Genomic DNA, 23802 nt, shown 5'->3' with positions numbered 1-23802 from the left:
ATGAAAGTAATCTTGATTACAGATGAGTATGGCTGCTCAAAAGGTCCATCCTGTTAATATCAGTTCCTACTATTTCTCATGTTGACAATATATACTTTTAATCCTCACTCATTTGATTGGTTATTTTTTTCTGCATAATAGTTACTTAATAATTTTCCTTTTTTGGTATGGGAATGTGATTTTATATATTTTAGCATTTTATTATAATCATAATTCACCATAGAGTAGTTGAGTAGCTTTCTAGACTAAAAAGAGGTAATGAAAGTATATACTGTCTCATCATTTGCATGAATTATTAGGTGTGGATTATTCAAATTGCATGTTTTTGCTAATATGTAAACCATGTTTTACATACAGTACTTTAAAAAGCAGCTTGTAAATGTGTATTTTATATATTATGGTAATAAACTTAGAACAATGAAATACACTTTTAAAGTAGAAAAAATATTTATGCCAATATGTAAATTTAAAAGATCTACAGCTGCATACATATAATATCAACCATTGACAAATTTAGTGAAAAGGTTGTTAAAAGAATTGTGCTAATCCAGGAAAAAAATCTTTTAATACATTATCCAATATTGATTGCTTTCATGGAACCACTTGAATTAACAGCCCTTCCTATTTGTTTTCTACACATTTGTGTGTGTGTGTGTGTGTGTGTGTGTGTGTGTGTGTGTGTTAAGAACTCCTGAAATTGTTAACTCTTTTTTTAGTTCTTTTCATTGAGTTATGATTTCTAAACTTTTTAAAGCTCTAAACCTTTAATTAATGTTAGAGGATTTAACTTCTAAAATTCTTTTAAGATAAAAGCAAAATATACTTTATCTCCTTTACTGTGTGATTTATTTTGTTTGAAGGAACGGATTTAGTTTTATGTAGAAGCTTTTTTTTTTTTAGCTTTAAATGTAATTTTTTTTAATTGAATAAATGAATTTTTATCAGTGAAATAGTGACAGTAGTTTTACCTCTGCATTAAAAAAATTTTTATTGTGCCCTAACTGGTTTGGCTCTGGATAGAGCGTTGGCCTGTGGACTGAAGGGTCCCAGGTTTTCGATTCTGGTCAAGGGCATGTACCTTGGTTGCGGGCACATCCCCAGAAGGGGGTGTGCAGGAGGCAGCTGATTGATGTTTCTCTCTCATCAATGTTTCTAACACTCTATCCCTCTCCCTTCCTCTCTGTAAGAAAATCAATAAAATATTTTTTTAAAATTTTTATTGTAAAATAGTTGTAATTATAAAAATATGTATGTATTCTATTAAATGTTATAACTGACGGGACTAAAATAGCTGCATATTCTTAATAGCTGGAAATTACCTAATATACACATATGTAGAACTCATCAAAGTATTAATGTTTTTAAAATTTAATAGTTCTTAGGTTAATGGGCCATACTTGACATCACAAATGAAATTTTTAAATAGATCTAATGATAATCTGTAAACACAGATAATGGAAAGATACTTATGAAATACATAGCACATTTACATTTTGTTTTTACATTTATCAAACTTACCTTTATGGCTTTGTGATTTGCCACTTTTCTTTTTTACTAAAACTTGCCAGAAATAATTTATAAAGTACCTTTTTCTACATCTTTGCTATTTCCTTAGCAACGTCCTAGTAATTTTTATGTTATATATGAAGAATTAAATTAGCATTAGTTATCTTTACAGATTTTCTTATCTATATTTTAATCTTCTAATAGGTGGTCAAGAAGAATATGTCTTGTCTTATGAACCAGTGAACCAACAAGAAGGTTTGTGAAGCCTGTTGATGTTTTATAATCTTCTAGAAAAATATGCTTTTTAATTTGGGAAATAGATCTAAATCATACCTAAAAAAATGTTTTTAGAATTTTACTATATTTTTTTTAGTATATGTATAAATGTGGAACTTTACTATATGTATTTTATGAAATACGGGTTTTAGCCCAGAGTATATTAGAATCTAGTGGTTTTGTATTGGTGTCTTATTTCCTAAGTAATGTCTTTCTAGAGTTCATAAAAGTATTATTCTCCTTCCACTGACCCTTGTTCAAAATCTTGGAAGCATCTTTGATCTTTCTTTGTTCCTTATCTACCTTGTCCAATCAGTTTCTAGGAACTATTATTCTTCTATCATATCTTTCTTATTTATCACCTCCTTGTCATCCCTCCTACCACAGTGTTAATTCTGACTCTCACTTTCTCATCTTCCAGCATGATTCCTTACAATCAGTGTATACACTTCTAGTAGATTATCTTTCTAGATTACTACTGTGATTATATCACTTCTTAATACTCAGTTTCTTTTTGTCCTTCTTTGACCTGCTTTCTTAAAATTTCTACTTCAAAAACCATCAGTAGCCCAATGTGGCTTTGTGGTTGAGTGTCAACCCATGCATATACCAAGAGGTCACCAGTTTGATTCCCAGTAAGGGCACATGCCCGTGTTTTGGGCTCAATCCCCAGCAGGAGGTATGCAGGAGGCAGCCGATCGATGTTGGTGCATCAATGTTTCTATCTCTCCCTCTCCCTTCCTTTCTCTCTAAATTAATAAAAAACATTTTTAAATGATCACTAAAATACAGCACTATGTTTCCTCATTTGTAATGAGATGATGTTAGCAATGTACATAAACATTATCTGCTAAAATGCTGGATTTAACTTGGTTGAATTATCAATTCTTCCAACAGGAGGTTGACTTAAGCTTAAGATCTTAGTGAATGCTAATAAACTAGCAAGTTAGGCATCATTGGTGGAAAAGGAAAAAAAATTCTTATTATCTATTAAGGATACTTTGTTCTTTGGTGAAATAAAATACATTGATGTTTGTTTAGTGTTTATCCCTTTTAACATGCAGTATACTTATCTTGATAGTTAATTACACTCGACCAGTGATTATATTGGGACCTATGAAAGACAGGATAAATGATGACTTGATCTCAGAATTTCCGGACAAGTTTGGATCATGTGTTCCTCGTGAGTAACCCACATAAAAAATCTTAATTATCATTCTTAACATTTTGTCACTGTATGTGGTAAAAGTAAACATTATCATTTTTTAGTGGTTTATATAGTTATTTTATCAGTTATTCTTCTATCCTCCATATTATTGTCCTTTTTCAAATTTAAATTAACCTCTGTTGCATTGAACTTTATAAAATAGGTATTTAAGTATAAAATGGATTTTTTGTATTTTTAATACTAAACACTTAAAGTTCTTTCTATTAAAGATACAACTAGACCAAAAAGAGATTATGAGGTAGATGGAAGAGATTATCATTTTGTGACTTCAAGAGAACAGATGGAAAAAGATATCCAGGAACATAAATTCATTGAAGCTGGCCAGTATAACAACCATCTGTATGGAACAAGTGTTCAGTCTGTGCGAGAAGTAGCAGAAAAGGTAAGCATCAAAATGGTCCCAGAATACAGTTTCTAATTAGATATGCCTTTGACAGTAGGATAGAAACTTTTAATTCATATTTTTGAAAAAATACAGATGTTGAAGAATTGATTAATGTTACTGATTCATTCAACTAAATAATTTTCGATGGCTTGGGAAAATACATAAAAGATAAAGAAGACTGATAAAATGAGGTAGAAGTGATAACTTGAATTTCTCTAAGAAGTTAGATTATTTTAAGGTTCTATACATTTGCTAGAAATAGACCTTGTGTTTCCAACATCTAGCATAATTAAGGAGCTAAGATCAGCAATGTCAATCAGTAAAAATGAACCAGATGTTCAAGATAAGTGTAGTTGCTGCTGGTACTGAAACTAGACAGAAATTTCTCCTAAAGAGTCAATTAATAAAAGACGATGCAAAAAATATTCAACAATACCATAACAGCAAGAAATTATCAGAAAGCATCCTTCAGGGTAGTATGATGACTTATTAACATTGAGTTAAAACAGTTTTAAAGTGAAGCCAAAGTGTGTCCCAGACATGGTACTATGCTTAAAACTACTTGGGTCTAGAAAATAACCATCAAGTTATTTTATACCTTCAAAACTAGTTGTTTAAAATTCAGTCACATTATACCAACAAAATGTAAAGCAGTAATTCAGCATCTCAGTTTTCCATCTGTAAATAATACTTTTTCTATAAAAGGTTTGGTTAATTCTGATTAGTTTAAAAAATGAAAATGTTAGTAAGGCAAAAATGTGGGAAAATAGGAAATCTTAGATATTTTTAGTGGAGATAGAAATTAAAAGAACTTCTAAGAACAGTTTGGCAGTACCTACTAAATGCACATATCTTATGACTCAGATATTCTACTTCTTGGTATCTTGGTAGAGATTCATACATGAGGATCTAAGGATGTTCATAGCACCAACCACTTTATAATAGTGAAAAATTAGAATCAACAAAGGGAAATGAATAATTAACTATTATTTATTCATGCAGTGGGATACAACAGAATGAATAAACTAATATATGTACTAGTTAAGTGTATCCACATTAATAAATCTCAAAATTATAATGAATGAGTAAAATTGCAAAGGTATATGCAGTATGATACTATGTATGTAAACTTTTAATAACATAAAACAGCCTATATAGTTAATGGATACATATTTAGTAAACGTAAAAACATGCATGGGAATGATACATCTGCTTCAGGAGTATATACAGCCAGTAGCCAGAGGTTTTCCTTTGGGAAGAGTGGACAGGAAATTGTAGCTTTAATTTTATTTGTAATGTTGTATTTGTTGCAAATTTATTAAAAATTCAGCCCAGCCGGAGTGGCTCAGTGGTTGAGTATCGATCTTTGAACCAGGAGGTCAAGGTCAGGGCACATACCTGGGTTCTGGGCTCAATCCTCAATGTGGGGCACGCAGGAGGCAGTTGATCAATGATACTCTCTCATTGTTGATGTTTCAGTCTCTCGCACTCCCTTCCTCTCTGAAGTCAATAAAAATATTTTTTAATTAAAATAACCACACCCTGAGTCTAACTGAAAAACTGATAATAACCAGACTTCAAATTACTAGTAATTTGAAAAGTAAACAACAAATCACGGCAAGCTATTTCTTGTGCAAACCTTGTAAAATAATTGGAAGTTCCACAAAGTAGAAATATTACAATTAATACTCAGATCACAATGCAAGAAAAATCTATAGGTTGTTAGAAAATTAAAAACAAAAAAGCCCAGACAACTGGAAATTTTAAAACCACCTGTTAACTCTTTAATGAAAGAGAAAATACAGAATTTCTTAAAAATAATAATGAAATAGTACATATCAAAATTCATAGGCTACATTTAAAACCATGATTAAAGGAAAATTTACTACCTTAAAATTTTTTCAAACAAAAAAAGAATGAATAAACTAAATCCCAAGTCACATAGTATAAATAAAAGTGCCGATTATGTGGCATGCTGAGAAATAATAAGGTCAGAGAAGAAACTAGTAAAAAGAAAACAGAAAAACAATAGATAAAATCTGTTTGTTTTTATAAGATCAGTGTCATTGATAAAACTTTAAACAGACACAAATTACCAATATCAGGAATGAGAGAAGTGACAGAATCTACAGATGTTAAAGGGAAAAAAATCAGAGGATATTAGAAACAATGTTTTACTACTAAGTAATTTAGATGAAATGGATAAATTCCTAGGAAGAAATAAAGCTCACTCAAGTAGAAATAGATCATTTGAATAACCCTATATCTTTAATAAAATTGATTTTTACTTCAAAATCTTCCCACAAAAGAAAACCCCAGATCTAGATGGCTTCACTAATAAATTCTACCAAACATTTAAGGAAGAAATAATACCCATTTTCTACATAAAATTTAAAAGGTGGGAACACTTCCCAACACATCCTGAGAGTCTAGCATTACCTAGATTTCAAAATTTGACAACACATTACAAAAAATGGCAGACTGATATCCCTCATGAATATAAATGCAGAAATTCTAAACAAAATGTTAGCAAATTGAGTCTAACAATATACAAAAACTAGGGGCCCGATGCATGAAATTCCTTTCGGGGGCGGGGTGGAGGTGGGTCCCTCAGCCCGACCTGCATGGGGGCCCTCAGGGGATGTCCTACTGATGGCTTAGTTCTGCTCCCCGTGGTTCTCTACTCTCTGCGGACCTGCCTGCTTGACACCACCACAGGCCCTGGTGTCTGCTCTCTGTGGGGACTTGCTTGCCCTTAGCCACCGGGGCCAGGGGCAAGCAGGACCCTGCTGTCTGCTCTCTGTGGGGGCCCTGCGGGGGACTGCTTGCCCCTTGCTGCCACAGCCAGGGGCATGCAGGGCCCTGCTGTCTGCTCACTCACTGCGGGGGACGTTCCTGCCCCGTCCCTGGCCGCTTGCGCGTGCACCGGCTCAGAGCACCTGGGTCCCGAGGATGTTCCTGCCCCGCCCCCAGCTGCTCCGCAACTGCGTGTGTAGGCCTAGAGTGGCCAAGGGGTCGTTCTGGGACCCCGGCCACTCTGGGCCTACACGCAGGCCTACAGGCTCAGAGCGGCCTGGCTCCCAAGGACGCCTGTTCCCGGGACACAGGCCGCTTGGTGCTGGTGCACGCGCAAGCGGCCACCCCACCCCCAGTCGCTCCGCGCTTGTGTATGCAAAATAACCCTCCATCTTTGTTGGGTTAATTTGCATACTCACTCATGATTGGCTGGTGGTCATTGCGGAGATACGGTCCATTTGCATATTTCTCTTTTATTAGTGTAGACTAGGGGTGGGCAAACTTTTTGACTCGAGGGCCACAATGGGTTCTTAAACTGGACCGGAGGGCCGGAACAAAAGCATGGATGGAGGGTTTGTGTGAACTAATATAAATTCAAAGTAAAGGAGCAGAGGGGAGAGCAAGAGAACCCTCCGCTCTTTCGGCTCCACGGGCCAGATAGAACAGCCGAACGGGCTGGATCCGGCCCGCGGGCCGTAGTTTGCCCACGGCTGGTGTAGACGGTAATATGTCATGACCAAGTAGTGTTTATCCAAAGAATGCAAGGTACATTTAAATATTAGAAAATCAATGTAACTAAAAAGAAAACCATATGATCACTTGCTTAGTTCAGGAAAAGCATTTGAGAAAATCAGCATCGATTCTTTTTTTTTTTTTTCTTACAGAGAGGAAGGGAGAGGGATAGAGAGTTAGAAACATTGATGAGAGAGAAACATTGATCAGCTGCCGCCTGCACACACCCCCTACTAGGGATGTGCCCACAGCCAAGGTACATGCCCTTGACTGAAATCAACCCTGGGACCCTTCAGTCTGCAGGCCAACGCTCTATCCACTGAGCCAAACCAGTTAGAGCTTAGCATCAATTCTTGATTAAAACTCTCCACAAACCAAGAATAGAAGATAACCTTCTCAAATTGATAAACAATATTCCATGAGGATATTTTTCCATTGATTTTTTAGAGAGAGTGAAAGGGAAGGGGAGAGACAGACACATCTATTGGTTGCCTCCCTTATGCGCTCCAACTTGGGGTGGGTATTGAGCCTGCAACCGAGGTACACACCCTTGACTGGAATCGAACCCAGGACCCTTCAGTCCACAGGCCAACTCTCTATCCACTGAGCCAAACCACCTAGGGCACCACTTATTTTTAACATTATACTAGAGGTTCTAGCCAGTACAATAAGGCAAAAGAAAGAAATGAAACTCATGCAGATTGTAAAGGAAGAAGTAAAAGTGTCTGTATTTGCAAATGACATGATGGTCTATATAAAAAATCTGATGGAATCTACCAAAAAAAATAGAAAGAAAGCTACTAGGGCCTTAGTTGATGTGGCTCAGTTGGTTGGAGCATTATACCATATTATCTCATATACCGAAAGGTTGTGGATTTGATTCCTGGTCAGGGCACATAACCTGGACTGTGGGTTTGCTCCCTGGTCGGGTGCGTACGGGAAGCAACTGATCAATGTTTTTCTCATTCTCTATCTCTCCCTACCCCCCAGTGATTTGGCCAAAATAAAAAATAAAAATGAAAAATAAACATTTTTTAAGCTACTAGAACTAATTAGTTTAGCAAGATTTAAGGATACAAAAACCAGTTGTATTTCTATATACAAGACCAATCATAAATTGAAATTTTAAAAAACAATATTATTTACTGTGGCATAAAAAAATATTAAATACTTAGAGATAAAGCTGACAAAAGATATTAGACCAATACACTGAAAACTCCAAAGCATTGCTCAGAGAATTAAAGACCTAAATAAATGGAGAGATACACCATGTTCATGGATTGAAGACTCAATATTGCAGAGCTGTCAGTTCTGTCTAAGCTAATTTATATATGAACACAATCCCAATAAAAAATACCTACCAGCTTTATTATGGGACTTGATAAGTCAAATTGAAGTTTATATGAGAAGCAAGTACAATACAAAAAAGCTACAAGGGATTCCAGCCCTATCATATTAAAACATACTATAAAGTCTTCTTAATTAAAACCTAGTATAATACTGTCACATGAATAGACAAACAGACCAGTAGAATAGAAAAGAGAATCCAGGCAAGACCCAAATATATATAAAAATATAGTATACTAGAGGCCTGGTGCACGAAATTCGTGCACGGGGGCGGGGGGTCCCTCAGCCTGGCCTGCGCCCTCTTGCCGGCAGGCGGACATCCCCCTTGCAGTCAGGGATCCCTCTCACAATCCGGGACCCCTCGCTCCTTACCACCCGCCTGCTCGCTGCTCCTTAGCGCTGCCGCAAAGGCAGAGAGGCTTCCACCACCACCACTGCACTCACCAGCCATGAGCCCGGCTTCTGGCTAAGCAGCGCTCTCCCGGTGGGAGCACATTGACCACCAGGGGGCAGCTCCTGGTGGTCAGTGCACATCATAGCAACTGGTTGTTCTGCCATTCAGTCGATATGCATATTAGGGTTTTATTATATAGGATGTTGAAGATGCAATCTCCAGTCACCAGGGCTTTTAATAAAAGACTTTTTGGTAAATAGTGCTGAGACAACTAGAAAAAAGTTAGTTAATTTAAAACCACACTTTACACTATACACAAACCTTGGCTGTAATACAATTGACAGAAGAAAATATAACATAGTCATAGTGCAAGTTTTTAACTATGAATTAAAATTCGGATCCAGTAAAAGACTGATAAACTTGACCACATTAAAAATAAAAATGGTTTTTACTTAGCAAAAAAAACTTTTCCAAAAACTATTGGAAAACACTGTTACCAAAGTCAAAAAGCAACTGACAGAGAAAAAAATTGCAAGCAAGGGGCTGATATTCGAAATATATAAAGAACTCTTAAAAATTAAGGAAATAGAGACCAAAAATCTAATAAAATAATAGACAAAAAGATATGAATACACAATTCACACAAAAATAAGATATAGAAATAATAAATTAGAAACTAATGAGATTGGTTTGCTAGAGAGGAAGGGGTGGAAAGGATGGGAGATGGAAATGAGGAGAAAGGATGAAGGTATGACATTTCTTCAAGGATACCTTTTTATATAATTTTGACGTTTAGAACTATGTTAACATTTTATACATTTTTTAAAAATAAAAAGGAAAGGTGAGGGAAATGAAAAATGATATACAAACAGGAACTAAATTAGCTATATTTCAAACGAATCATTGCATTAAAGAGGGGAGGGGAAGAGAGGAGAGTCTTAATCCCAGTAATCCTGAATTACAGGCTAAATACAAAAATATCTGTAAACAAATATTGAACTCTTCTTTTGTTTTTCAGAGTGGTATGAGCTAACAGTTGTGAAAATAATGTATATTCTAGAGTTGAGCAAATTAATATAATGACAATAATGAGAGCCAGGTTTCTTAATGTATTTTCATTCCTTTTTAAATGAAATATTTGAGAATGGAAAATTAATTATTCATAGTCATTATTCATTGTCTTTATTTAATTTGCTAACAAAAATGACAAGTTTGCTTAAAGTGAACAGGTTCCAAAAATATCATAATTCTGATTCTGTACCTATAGGAAATATATCTTTGATGTTATTGAAAATATTTGTTTCACTTGTTTTTCTTCTTTATTCCCTCTATTTTAGGGCAAACACTGTATCCTCGATGTGTCTGGAAATGCCATAAAGAGATTACAGATTGCACAACTTTACCCAATCTCCATTTTTATTAAGCCCAAATCTGTGGAAAATATCATGTAAGTGAAATAAGACACAGGCTCAAAGTAGAGATTCAGTCTCTATCACTTATTAATTTAGGTAATTTACTTAACCTCCCTGTATCTTAGTTTCTTTATCTGTAAAATGGAGAAATTAATAGTATACCCACCTCTCAGGATTGTTGTGAAGATTAAATAAGCACTCTGTGATATAAACTATCATCACCACCAACATTAATATACTTAAGTATAAGGGAACATGTATTAGAATTTTAAATTTAAATAGTCACATTTGGCTAATACCTACTGAATGGAGCAGCAGTACAGCTCTGAGTAACCATTAAGAAATAAAATGTTGTATAATAAAGGGCAAGAAATACAATTTAAATAAAAACGAAAAGAAGACAGAAAAAGGCAAATAAAAACATAGGCGGGGCAAAAAGAATACAGATAGTAATATGGTATAAATGAACTCAAATATTTCATCAATTAAATGATAGACTAAATAGTCCAGTTAAAGATCAAAGATCATCAGAATGGATGAAGAAAAAACAATTGTATGTTGCTTTTGCAGAAGAGGAAAAAATATTTTCCTTCTACTCTTCTAGGTTCTAAGCTGTGTCTCTGTAACAAAAGACAGATTAACAAGAGAAAAGCTTACAGATTTAATTTTTTCATGGCATAGAAGCCTTCATAAGTAAATGAAGATCCAAAGAAATGGTTAAACCTGAGCATTTTTATACTAGGTTTGACAAAGAGTAGAAAGTCACGGGAAAATGTGATAGGACCATAGGATATGAGCTAAGAGTAGTAAACTAGAGGAAACTTACCAAGGCCTGTTCATTCAAATTCCTTTTAGCATCCCTCCAGGAATGCTGCTTTTCTCCAGGTATAGGGAGGTCATCTCTCACATGAGGATCTTATGACATACTTCAGGGGTAGGTCAGAGTTCTTCCTGCACCTGTCATTTTTCAAATTCCTTTATCTTAACATATGCAGTATGCCAAGGTACCATATTTTGTGATAGTGTGTATGAAACCTCTCACCTATATGTTGCTTTCATAAGGCATACCTTAAATATTAAGCTATGGAAAGAGCAAAAGTAAGAGAATAGAAAAAAGATATACCATGGCAAAATTAAAAGCAAGCTGGTTTATATTACTATATCAAAGTATAGTTTAAAGCAAGAAGTATTAATAGAGATATAAAAGAGCAATTTTACAAAAATAAAAGTTTCACTCTATCAGGAAGATCTATTTTAGACATTTATTTGCATTTAATAGCCCAGTTTCAAAATATATAAAGCACAAATATACAACTGTACAGGAAAAGAAAAATCCCATAACCATAGTGGAAGAACTTAACACATCAGTCAGAAAGTAATAGAATAAGAAAACAAACAAAAAAATCACTAAAGATATAAAACAGCACATATTTCAAACTTTGCCTTACATATGTAGAACACTACACTTGACATCAGCAAAATTTACACATTTATTTGAAGCGTGCATAAAATTACCAAAACTAATCTTATGCTAAGCTACAGAATACAAATGATTGAAAACAAATATTCTCTGGCCATTATGAAATTAAAACAAATCAATAACGAAAAGATCACTAGAAAATTCCCATATATTTGGGGGTTATGCATTATACTTTTGAATGGGTCAAAAAAGAAATCAGCCTAGCCCTAGCTGGTTTGGCTCAATGGATAGAGCGTCAGCCTGCGGACTGAGCGGTCCCAGGTTCGATTCCGGCCAAGGGCACATGCCTGGGTTGCAGGCTCGATCCCCAGTAGGGGGCGTGCAGGAGGCAGCCAATCAATGATTCTCTCTCATCATTGATGTTTCTATCTCTCTCTCTCCCTCTCCCTTCCTCTCTAAAATCAATAAAATATATTTTTTAAAAAAAGAAAAAGAAATCAGCCTAAATTAATAAATGTTTTTAACTAAATGAGAAATCAGCCTAAATTAATAAGTATTTTGAACTAAATGCTAATGAAATTGTCAAGTAAATAAATTTGGAGGATCTAGCAGCCTTGCTGATGGAAATCTACAACCGTAAGTATTAGGAAAGAATGCTGGAAGTCAAATATTAGGAATAAATGTTGAAAATCTAAGATCTTGAGAAATTAGAAAAACACCGGTCAATTAAACTCAAAGAAGGTAGAACTTAATGAAATAGAAAACAAAGTTATGGTAGAGAGGATCAACAAAACCAAAAATACTGTCTTTGAAAATATTATAAAATGTTAATAAGAAAGATTAAGGAAAGAAAACAAAGAAGGCATAAATAATACGAGGAATTAAAATGGGAATGTCATTACACATTCAATAGTATTAAAAAAGTTAGCACAGGCAATCAGTGAGCAAAGGACTTGGACACTTCACAAAAGGGGATATCCAAATAGTCAGTAAACATGAGCTATGGTGATCAATTAATCATGGAAATGTAAGTTAAAACCACAGTGTCATAATCTACCACCCACAAGCTGAAAGAAAATGTCAAATGTTGGCAAGGATATAGAGCAACTGAAACTCATAACACTGATAAGAGTGTAAGTTGATACTTCCACACTTGTAAACTGTTCATAGTATCTCCTAAAGCTGGACATACACATAACTTAAGAACCAGAAGTCTCATTCCTATATATGTACTCAATAGAAATGTTTACAGATGTTTACCAAAGACATGTACTAGGTTGTTAACAGAAATACTATTCAAAATAACCAAAATATTGAAACTATCCAAATGCCCATCAGTGAATATATAAACAAATTATGACATAGTCACACAATGAAATATTCTGCAGCAGTGATTTTCAACTTTTTTCATCTCATGGCACACATAAACTAATTACTAAAATTCTGCAGCACACCCAAAAATAAATTTTTGCTGATCTGACAAAAAAAAAAAATAGGCATAATTTTGATTCATTTACACCGAATGACTATTGTGCTGGCTGTTGTCACTGTTTTTTATTTAACACTAAGGGAAAAGAGGTCAGTGCCCTTGACTAAATAGTCAGGTATTGCATGTTTTAAAAATTCCTGTGGCATACACGTTGAAAATTTCTGTTCTACAGTAATGAGAAATGAGCAGTCTCCACTACACACAAAAGTATATCCATACCTCAGAGATATTGTAGGTTCAGTTCCAGACCAACACAATAAAGCAAATATTACAATAAAGCAAATAACAAGTTTTTAGTTTCCCAGTACATACAAAAGTTATGTTTACACTGTATTATAGTCTATTAAGTGTGCAGTAGCATTATGTCTAAAAAAAATGTACATACCTTAATTAAAAAACACTTCATTGCTAAAAATGCTAACCATCATCGAAGCCTTCAGCAAGTCATAATCTTTTTGACAGTGAAGTGTCTTGCCTGGATGTGACAGCTGCTGAATGACAAGGGTGTTGGTTGTTGAAGGCTGGGGTGGCTGTGACAATTTCTTAAAATAAAACAACAGTAAAGTCTCCCATATCGATTGACTCTTTCATGAATGGCTTCTCTTGTAATCTGCAATGCTGTTTAATAGCATTTTACCCACAGTAGAACTTCTCTCAAAAGACTAAACTGCCGTAGCCCAGTGGTCGGTAAACCGCGGCTCGTGAGCCACATGCGGCTCTTTGGCCCCTTGAGTGTGGCTCTTCCACAAAATACCACAGCCTGGGTGAGTCTATTTTGAAGAAGCGGCGTTAGAAGAAGTTTAAGTTTAAAAAATTTGGCTCTCAAAAGAAATTTCCATCGTTGTACTGTTGATATTTGGCTCTGTTGACTAATGAGTTTGCCGACCACTGCCCTAGCTGGCTTGGCTCAGTGGGTAGAGAGTCAGCCTGTGGACTGAAGGGTCGCAGGTTTGATTCTGGTCAAGGGGCATATGCCTGGTTTGCAGGCTCGATCCCCAGTAGGGGACATGTAGGAGGCAGCCGATCAATGATTCTCTCTCATCATTGATGTTTCTCTCTCTCTCTCTCTCCCTCTCCCTTCCTCTCTGAAATCAATAAAGATATACACTGAGTGGCCAGATTATTATGATCTCTGAAAGCATAATAATCTGGCCACTCTGTGTGTGTGTGTGTATGTGTGTATGTATTAGAGGCCCAGTGCATGAATTCGTGCATAGGTGGGGTCTGGCCAAGGGGAGGGGACATGGACAGTTGGCCAGCCTGCCTGCTGGTCAAGGGGACAATTTGCATATTAACCTTTTAATATATAGGATATACACTGAGTGGCCAGATTATTATGCATTCAAAGATCATCATAATCTGGCCACTGAGTGTATTTTTTAAAAAAAGAATATCCTACTAAGTGAAAAACAACGTAAGTTTATGTATATTCTAAATCCTTTGTTGTCATTTCTACAATCTTCACAGTGTCTTCATCAGGAGTAGATTCCATCTCAATAAATCACTTTCTTTGTTCATCCATGTGAAGCAACTCCTCATCCATTCATTTTATCATGAGATTATTAAGGGAGAAAGTTTTACAATAATAGTCAGAGACTTCAATTCCCCACTCACAGTAATGGATAGAACAACCAGACAAAAAATAAGTAAAGAAATGGAGGACTTAAACCACACAATAAATCAGCTAGACCTAACAGACACATACAGAACACTCTACCCAACAACAACAGATTACAGGATGGAGCCAAGGTAGGTTTATAGTTCTTTGTATGGAAAATAATAGAAGAACAGCTGTTTTGTGTACTCAAAACTATAACCTACTTTTGCCCCATCCTATATACATTCTCATTTGCACATGGGACATTTTCCAGGATAGACCGTAGGTGACAAAATGCCTAAATAGATTTTAAAAGATAAGTATCATAAAAGAATCTTTTCTGATTACAGTAGGTTGAATTTAGATATCAAAAGTAAGACTGGATATTTGACAAAATTGTGGAAATTAAGCAGTGGATTAAAGAAGAAATCACATGAGAAATTAGAAAATATTTCAGAGATGAATGAAAACAGTAACAACATGAAAATGTATGGTACACAGCAAAAGCAGTGCTAACGGTAATTTATAGCTATAAATGCTTACATTAAAAAGCAAGAAAGCACTAGCCAGTGGTCTTCAGTGGTTAGAGCATCAGTCCTCACACCTAAGGATCTCAGGTTTGATTCCCAGTCAAGGGTATATACCTAAGTTGTAGATTCACTCCCTGTCCCTAGTTGGGGCACATACAGGAGGCAGCCATTCGATGTGTCCTTCTCACATCGATGTTTCTCTCTCTTCCCCTCCCACTCTCCTCTTTCTTCCAGTCTCTTTGAAAAGCAATGGAAAAAATATTCTCCAAAAAGCAAGAAAGATTTCAAATTAACAACCTAACTATAACTTTAAGGACCTAAAAAAAGAAGAAAACTAACAGAAGGAAGTGAATAAAGATTAGAGCAGAGATCAACAAAATAGAAAACAGTAGAGAAAAATCAGTGAAACCAAAAGTTGGTTCTTCAAAAAGATGGGCAAAAAATGACAAACATTTAGCTAGATGGATTAAGGGGGAAAAGAAGACTCAATTTACTAGAATATGAAATGAAACTGGGGACATTACTACTGATTCTACAGAAATAAAATGACTAAGAGTACTATGAACAATTGAGCACCAAAAGAAATGGGCAAATTCCTAGAAACATGAAACCTACCAAGACTAAGTCAAAGAAAGAGAAAATCTAAATCGACCTATAACTAGTAAGGAAACTGAATCAGTAATTAAAAACCCCCAACAAAGGAGCGTCCTGAACCAGATGTCTTCACTGGTGTGTTTCACCAAATATTTTTAAAAGGTCTAATGCAAATCCTCAAACTTTTCCAAAAAATTGAAGAGAGAATATATCCTAACTCGTTCTATGAAGGCAGTACTACCCTGATACAAAGACTATAAGGAAAGAAAACTACATTGATGCAAAGATCCTCAACATTATACTAGCAACCTGAATTCAGCAGTATATTAAAAGGATTATATTTCATGACCAAGTAGAATTTATTTCTGGAATGTAAGGATGATTTGACATGAAAATCAAACATAATAAACCACATCAGCAAAATGAAAGGGAAAATCCATACAATCAACTAATGCAGGTACAGTATTTGACAATACTCTTACTCTTTCATGATAAAAACACTCAACAAAATAGGAAGAAAAGGAAACTACTTTAATATAAAAGCCATGAATTAAAAAATGCACAGTAAAAGAGTGAAAGCTTTTTCTCTAAGGTTAGGAACAAGGCAAGGATGCCTGCTTTTCACCATTTCTATTTAACATAGTTCTGGCCAGATCAAAGAAAAAAACTGTCCCAGGTCAGAGAAAAAAAAAAAAAATGAAAGACATCCCGACTGGAAAGGAATAAGTAAAATTATCTCTGTTTTCAGATTATATGATCTTATCTATAGAAAGCTCTAAAGATGCCACATAAAAGCTATTAGAACTAATAAATTCAACAAAGTAGCAGCATTTGAAGTCAACAAAATCAGTTGCATTTCTACACACAGTGAATAATCTGAAAATGAAATTATAAAAACAATTTCATTTATAATAGCATCAAAAAGATTAAAATGCCTAAAATTAACCAAGGTGAAAGATTTGTACAGTGAAAACTATGAAACACTGAAGTTAAAGAAGACATAAATAAAACATTCCATGTGCATGGATTAGGAAGAAGACTTACTGTTAAAATGTCAAAACTTTTCAAAGCAATCTACAGATGCAATGCAGTGCAATCCCTTTCAAAAGAACAGAAAAACATGAAGACTCACACTTCCTGATACCAAAATTTATATTACAAAGCTATAGTAATCATCACAGTGTGGTATTGACCTAAAGACAGACATATAGACCAATGGAATGGAATAGAAAGCTCAGAAACCTTCACGAATATAATCAATTGCTTTTTAACAAGGCTGCAAGATCATTCAAAGGGGAGGGAAAAACAGTCTTTTTCAACAAATGGTGCTGAAAAAACAATATCCACATGCAAAAGAATGAAGTTGGACCCTTACCTAAGCCTTCCACAAAAACTCAAAATGGACCAAGGACCTAAATGTAAGACAATAAAACCTGGGAAAAAGAAATAGGACAAAAGTTTCACAATAGTGGATTTGGCAATGATTTCTTAGTTATGACTTTAAAGGTGTAGATAACAAAAGAATCAAAAAAATAGACTTGCCCTGGCCAGGTGGCTCACTTGGTTGGAGTGTCATCCCATACACTAGGAGATTACAGGTTCAATTCCTAGGGCACATACCTAGGTTGCGAGTTTAATCCCTGGTCAGGGCACATACAGGAGGCAACTGACTGATGTGTGTGTGTGTGTGTGTGTGTGTGTGTGTGTCCCCTTTTCCCCTCTTTTTCCCTCTCCCCCTTCCCCCTCTTTCTCCTCTCTCTTTAATAATCAGTGAAAACATATCCTTGGGTGAGGATTTTTTTTTAAAAAAGATTATACTTCATAAATATTTAAGTTTTTTTTGTATCAAAAGGCACAATATGCAAAGTAAAAAGACAACCCACAGAATGGGAGAAAATATCTGCAAATCAAAAAAGGATTAATATCCAGAATATATAGAGAACTCCTAAAACTTAATAGGAAACCAACCCAATTCAAAAATGGGTAAAGTGCTTGAATAAAAATTCCTCCAAAGAAGATATACAAATGAACAATAATAGCACATGAAAAGATGCTTAACATCACTGTTAGGGAAATACAAATCAAAACTGCAGTGAGCTACCAACTCACACATACGAGGATAGCTACTATCAAAAACGCGCGTGCGCACACACACACACACAGTGCTGGCAAGGATATGGGAAAATTGGAGCTCCTGCACACTTGTAGGAATGTAAAATGGTACAGCCGCTATGAAAAATAGTATGGCAGTTCTTCAAAAAAAATAAAAATAGAAATGCCATACAATGCAACAATTCCACTTCTGGATATATACACACAAGAACTGAAATTAGTGTCTTGAAAAGATATTTGTATACCCATGTTCACAGTAGCATTATTCGCAATAGCTAAAATGTGGAAGAAACCCAAGTGTTCATCGAGGGAAGAATGGATAAGCAAATGTGGTATATACATACAAAGGAAGGAAATTCTGCAATATGGTACAGCATGGATGAACCTTGCAGACATTATGCTAAGTAAAATAAGCCAATCACAAAAAAGACAAATTCCACTTAACATGGAGACTTAGAGTTGTCAAAATCATAGAGACAGAAAGTATAATGGTGGTTGCCAGGGGCTAGGAGGAGGAAAGAATAGTTATTTTTAATAGGTCTTGTATTTTGGTTTTACAAGATGAAAAGAATTATAGGGAAGGATGGTGGTGATGGTTCCAACAACATGAAGGAAGGTACTAATACTCCTGAGCCGTATGTGTAAAAATGGTTTAAATGGTAGCTTTTACGTCATGTATATTTTGCCACAATTTTTTAAAATATTTTTTTATTTCAGAGAGGAAGGGAAAGGGAGAGAGAGAATCATCAATGATGAGAGAGAAACATCAATCGGCTGTCTCCTGCACGCCCCACACAAGGGATCGATCCTGCAACCCGGGCATGAACACTGACCGAGAATCAAACCCTGACCTCCTGGTTCATAGATTGATGCTCAACCACTGAGCAACACCAGCCAGGCCACAATTTTTAATTATTTACTTTTTTTTAATCACTGTAGTGTACCACAGTAACAGATTTTAGGTATAAAAGCATATGATCATTTTAATAAACAGAAAAAACATTCAATAAAATTATCCATGACAAAAACATTTTAAAAACTGAATGGAAGGGAATTTTCTTAATCTCATTAAGGTCATCTACAAAATACAAAAGCAAACATCATATTTAATGGTGAAATATTGAAAGTTTTCACTCTTTTAAATAGGAACTAGCCGAAACCGGTTTGGCTCAGTGGATAGAGCGTCGGCCTGCGGACTGAAGGGTCCCGGGTTCGATTCCGGTCAAGGTCATGTACCTTGGTTGCGGGCACATCCCCAATGGGAGGTGTGCAGGAGGCAGCTGATTGATGTTTCTCTCTCATCGATGTTTCTAGCTCTATCCCTCTCCCTTCCTCTCTGTAAAATATCAATAAAATATATTTAAAAAAAAAAATAGGAAACTAACTTCCATGTACCCATCATTCAGCTACAACAGTAATTATCATTTATGATCAATCTTATTTCACTGCCCCCCCCAGACATTATATGATTTCACCCATATATTTCAGTATGTTCTTGAAAGATAGGAATTTCCTATTTAAAAACATCATTATGTCACACTTAATAACTCGTTAAATATCATCAGTTCAAATTTTCCTGATTGTTTTATAAGTTTTGTGTATGTTTTTCAATTTGTTTGAATCAAGTTCCAAATTGTCATGAATAGACCTTACTTGGAACTTGATTCAAACATATCTTTTTTTCCCCTATTTATTTATTGAAGAAACTAAATCATTTCTTCTGTAGTTTTCCCCAGACTATATTTTTCTAATTGCCTTATCATAGTGTTGTTTAATGTTTATGTCCCCTTTATCATCTATAAATTGGTAGGAGATCTGTAAATCATATTTAGATATGAAGTTTTTATCAAAATCTAAATTGTTGAATCTTAGTTTTTTTGGCTGCCTTGAGCCAATGCAAGATGTGTTTAAAACCCTTCTGCCATTCCAAGTATAAAGCTACATATTCAGTGACTGAATCTAGTTTTTAATGACATTCGTTGTCTCAACAGAGCTCAACTTTTCATGATTTTATGTTTTTATGTCTTCTCTCCTTTGTCATCTTTCTTCAAAAAGTATTATAATGTAGTAATTACCAATTTCTAAATTTATTTGCATAGGGAAATGAATAAGCGACTAACAGAAGAACAAGCCAGAAAAACATTTGAGAGAGCTATGAAACTGGAACAAGAATTTACTGAGCATTTCACAGGTTGGCATCATATGTGACAGTGCCCTTTATGATAGAATTTTGCTTTGGAGCCATATGAAGTGACCCATTGAAAAGGATTTTGAACTATGCCCACATCTATCGGTAGTAATTGATACTATCATTTTCAGAATAATACATCTAACCTAGGCAGTGGTGATGAGGACTCTTGAAATTTAGTATTTCTTGGGTTATCGATTAGGATAGCATGTATAAGAATAACTCACACATGACTGGAGAAAAATAGACTCAGATTTTATTTCTTCTATGAAATTGACTTTTATCCTTTATAAATCTTGATCCATTTTAAGATATTACTTCTTTAAAAAGAAAAGAATGAGTAGCAATTTCCAAATAATCTCTAATTCATTTTGTCCTTTAAATTACCCCTTAGGTAACTTTGAACAGTTTTTTGTCATCATTGTCATTTATTTGTTTGAAATAATGGTAAGTGTATATTTGGTAGTCACACTATGTACCATAAGTGCCATGATGATAATTTCAGACTTACAGAAAAATTGTAAGAGAAGTACCAGCAATTCTTATATACTCTTACTCCTTATTCCCCAAATGTTAACATTTACCACATTTATAATTTTTTTCTGAAACATTTAAGAGTAGGTTGCAGACAGATACTCTTTTGGCTCTAAATACTTCAGTGTGTATTTCCCAAATACACAAGAGAAAGTAAAAATTACCAAATCCCACTTTTTGATCAGTTTTTAAAATAAAATTTTTTATATTTTACAAATAGGAAAATTTATTAAATGAGCAGTTTAACTAAACAAACAATACATAAATGGTATCCCTTCCTGAATGAATAACTATTTCTAAGATTTGGCATCTACTATTTCACCAATAATTATAATGGTGAAGATAGACAATTTAATGGAAGTTTCTGGTTTCATTACAGCTATTGTACAGGGCGATACGCTGGAAGACATTTACAACCAAGTGAAGCAAATCATAGAAGAACAGTCTGGTCCTTACATCTGGGTTCCAGCGAAAGAAAAGTTATGAGGACTGATGTTTTTCTGTTCCAGTCTCATTTTCTTTGACATTTCTTTTCCCTTTCCTTTGGAGTCTGTCTTTAATACTCCTTCCATGTTGAATCTTATCCCACTCATCATGGTCTGCAAATTGCACTTATTTTTGCAACCTAGTGTCTCCTTCAAGTTGTAGCATCTGTATTATTTTATATCACTACTGGTTTGTGGCCATTTTTCAGAACTGAAAATGGAATGGCCTGACCAGCTATTAAGAATTTGGGAAGATGGGGAAATTGTGGTAAAATTCCTTAATGTTTAAGGGAAAGTAACTTTAAAAGATTTTCAGAAAAGCTTTATATACATTTTTTCAAATTTCAATGTAAATGAAAGAAAAGTGGTTTTAATCAATGATTTAGTAAACTTGGAGCAACAGTGCACGCTTAACTTTAATAGCATGGTTTGGCCAATATACTAGTTCTCAAATCCTTTTCTCAATTGATCTGTCTTATCTCAACAAATATTTCATGATAGACAAATAAGAAAATATATGTTTTTTAATTTCAAAATTAATGTCTGGATTAACTTTCTTAATTTCACAAGGGATATTCATTTTTCATAAGAGTTCTTAAAGTCTATTATTATTTAAAGGCTTTGTGTTTTTCTTTCCAAAACATCTGCTAGGGATAACAATGTTTAAATGTTTTAACATAATTGTGCAACACTATTCTTAAAAAAGTTGTCCATATGTAATAAGCATCACATTTCTGAATTGAGGCCATGTTTAGGTGCTAGGGGGAGCTCACCTTTTACAGATAAGGTTGAGAAAATTTCATAGACAAAAGTACAGACAAAACCAACATTTTAGTGGTGATATAGGAATCATGACCATGGAAAAGGAGTCCAACTCATAGTCTAAACGTTAAACATATCCTTAGGGGTCAGATTTTAATGAATATTTTACCCACAATAACTGCCTATTTTGTTATAATAAATATATATATATATAAATATATATAAAACTTTCTTTAACTAAACTCTGTAACTATGGGAATTATTTTCTTTACATAGTTGCACACACAAACATATATTTAAAATATATTTTTTTTCTTTTGCCACCTACTCTTTTTGTGTTTTTTTTAATTAAATATTAATTGATTATACCTTATCTTCCTTAATCATGTGAACTGAAAATAGGGGTATGGTGGTTATGGAAAGAAACCTTTAGGGAAATTAGATTACATGTAAAAGTATGCATGTTCTCCTCTTTTCTATAAAAGTTTTCAAATGGTTCCTGGTTGGTTTGATTTTGTTTTTGTTACTGTTATTCTTGTCATTGGGTTTGAATTTGGTCGTATGCCTCTCCTTCCAGTTCTCCTTTCATTAATAGGAAAACAGGCAAAAAAACCTCATGTGTGTGAGTGTTTTCCCCTCAGACTGCACACCTTTCATCTCTCGTGGCTGCTTTTCACTAGGTTGCACAGATCTTCATGGTGAACAATTTCAAGAAGTTGTAGTGAAAGGTAGATATGATTTCAGAAATCAGTTTCTCTGGTGTTTTATATTAATAATATTGTTTAGCTTCCATTGCTTTTTTTGGTGTTGTTTATTAAATATGTGTTTTTGACAATCTCCACATTACAGTTTCTTAAACAATGAGTACTGGTTTGTAAAAAATTATCAACATTATCCATTCCATTTATGAGAAAGAGGAGAACAGCTAATAAACTTTATTGTGAAATCCATATGTTAAATGTGTCTTGAATTTTGAAAGAAAAATATTATTTTGCAAGCTAACATTTTCTTAAAACAATTTTGGGCATCACATAATTTATAAACAATTCAAGAGCCATTAGGCAAGTTAATCAAAATTTCTTCTGTAGGTTTGGTATTGAGTATGTTAACACAATACTGTAGCTGTTATACTAAATATAGTAGATTGGTACCAAACCAAATATACTAAAAAAAGTATTGTAAAATTATTCAAGAGCCCCCAAAATCACCATACAACAAGATCCCAGCATAAGACATTTTGAAGTATTTACTGGTCACATGTTGTAAAATGGTTATAAATTATGCCACTTATGTATTAAAATATATATATTTAGCCCTAACCGGTTTGGCTCAGTGGATAGAGCGTCGGCCTGCGGACTGAAGGGTCCCGGGTTCGATTCCGGTCAAGGGCATGTACCTGGGTTGCGGGCACATCCCCAGTAGGGGGCGTGCAGGAGGCAGCTGATCGATGTCTCTCTCTCATCGATGTTTCTAACTCTCTATCCCTCTCTCTTCCTCTCTGTAAAAAATCAATAAAATATATTTTTAAAAAAAAAAATATATATATATATATATTCAGCCCCTACTATGTAAGTTGATGTTTTTGTAAGAAAATACAGTTGACCCTGTAAAAACATGGGTTTCGACTGCACAGGTTCACTTATATATGGTTGTTTTTTGGTGTGTGTGTTTTTTTCCAATAAATACATAGTCAGCCCTCTGTATCCCCAGGTTTCCCATTTACAGATTCAGCCAACCATGGATTGGGAATCCACGGATGCGGAGGGCTGACTGTACATTGTTCTACACCATTTTATATAAGGGACTTGTGCATCCATGGATTTTGGTATCTGTGGATGGTCCTCCAATACCGAGCGACAACTGTAGTTAAATTTGGGGGGAGTCAAAAGTTATATGCAGATTTCTGACTGCACAGGGATTGGCCCTCTTAACTAGCCCTCATGTTCTTCAAGGGTCAACTGTACTAACTTTTGTGCACCTTTCTAGATTGTATAGAATTATTAATAAAAGTACTA

General features: G+C 34.7%; 1 protein-coding gene across 26 annotated transcripts in view; it reads left to right on the top strand.

Annotated features, from left to right (window-relative positions):
* DLG1 (discs large MAGUK scaffold protein 1) overlaps positions 1-21639 on the top strand; it is a 270363-nt gene extending 248724 nt beyond the window's left edge. For 13 of the 26 annotated variants that reach the window (XM_080656680.1, XM_080656699.1, XM_080656697.1 and 10 more), the window contains 7 exons: positions 8-43; positions 1711-1761; positions 2864-2965; positions 3220-3392; positions 10002-10111; positions 19918-20009; positions 20920-21639. In XM_080656680.1, the coding sequence (XP_080512806.1) occupies positions 8-43; positions 1711-1761; positions 2864-2965; positions 3220-3392; positions 10002-10111; positions 19918-20009; positions 20920-21026 (671 nt within the window). In that variant the 3' untranslated portion in view covers positions 21027-21639. The remainder of the gene's footprint in view (positions 1-7; positions 44-1710; positions 1762-2863; positions 2966-3219; positions 3393-10001; positions 10112-19917; positions 20010-20919) is intronic. The other 13 variants (XM_080656682.1, XM_080656678.1, XM_080656677.1 and 10 more) reach the window with 2 other exon arrangements.
* Positions 21640-23802: the final 2163 nt, after the last annotated feature.

Source organism: Plecotus auritus (genome assembly GCF_963455305.1).
Source record: "Plecotus auritus genome assembly, chromosome: 2".
NCBI lineage: Eukaryota > Metazoa > Chordata > Mammalia > Chiroptera > Vespertilionidae > Plecotus > Plecotus auritus.
The sequence above is the reverse complement of the archived record's forward strand: the minus strand, read 5'-3'. Positions and strand labels throughout refer to the sequence as shown.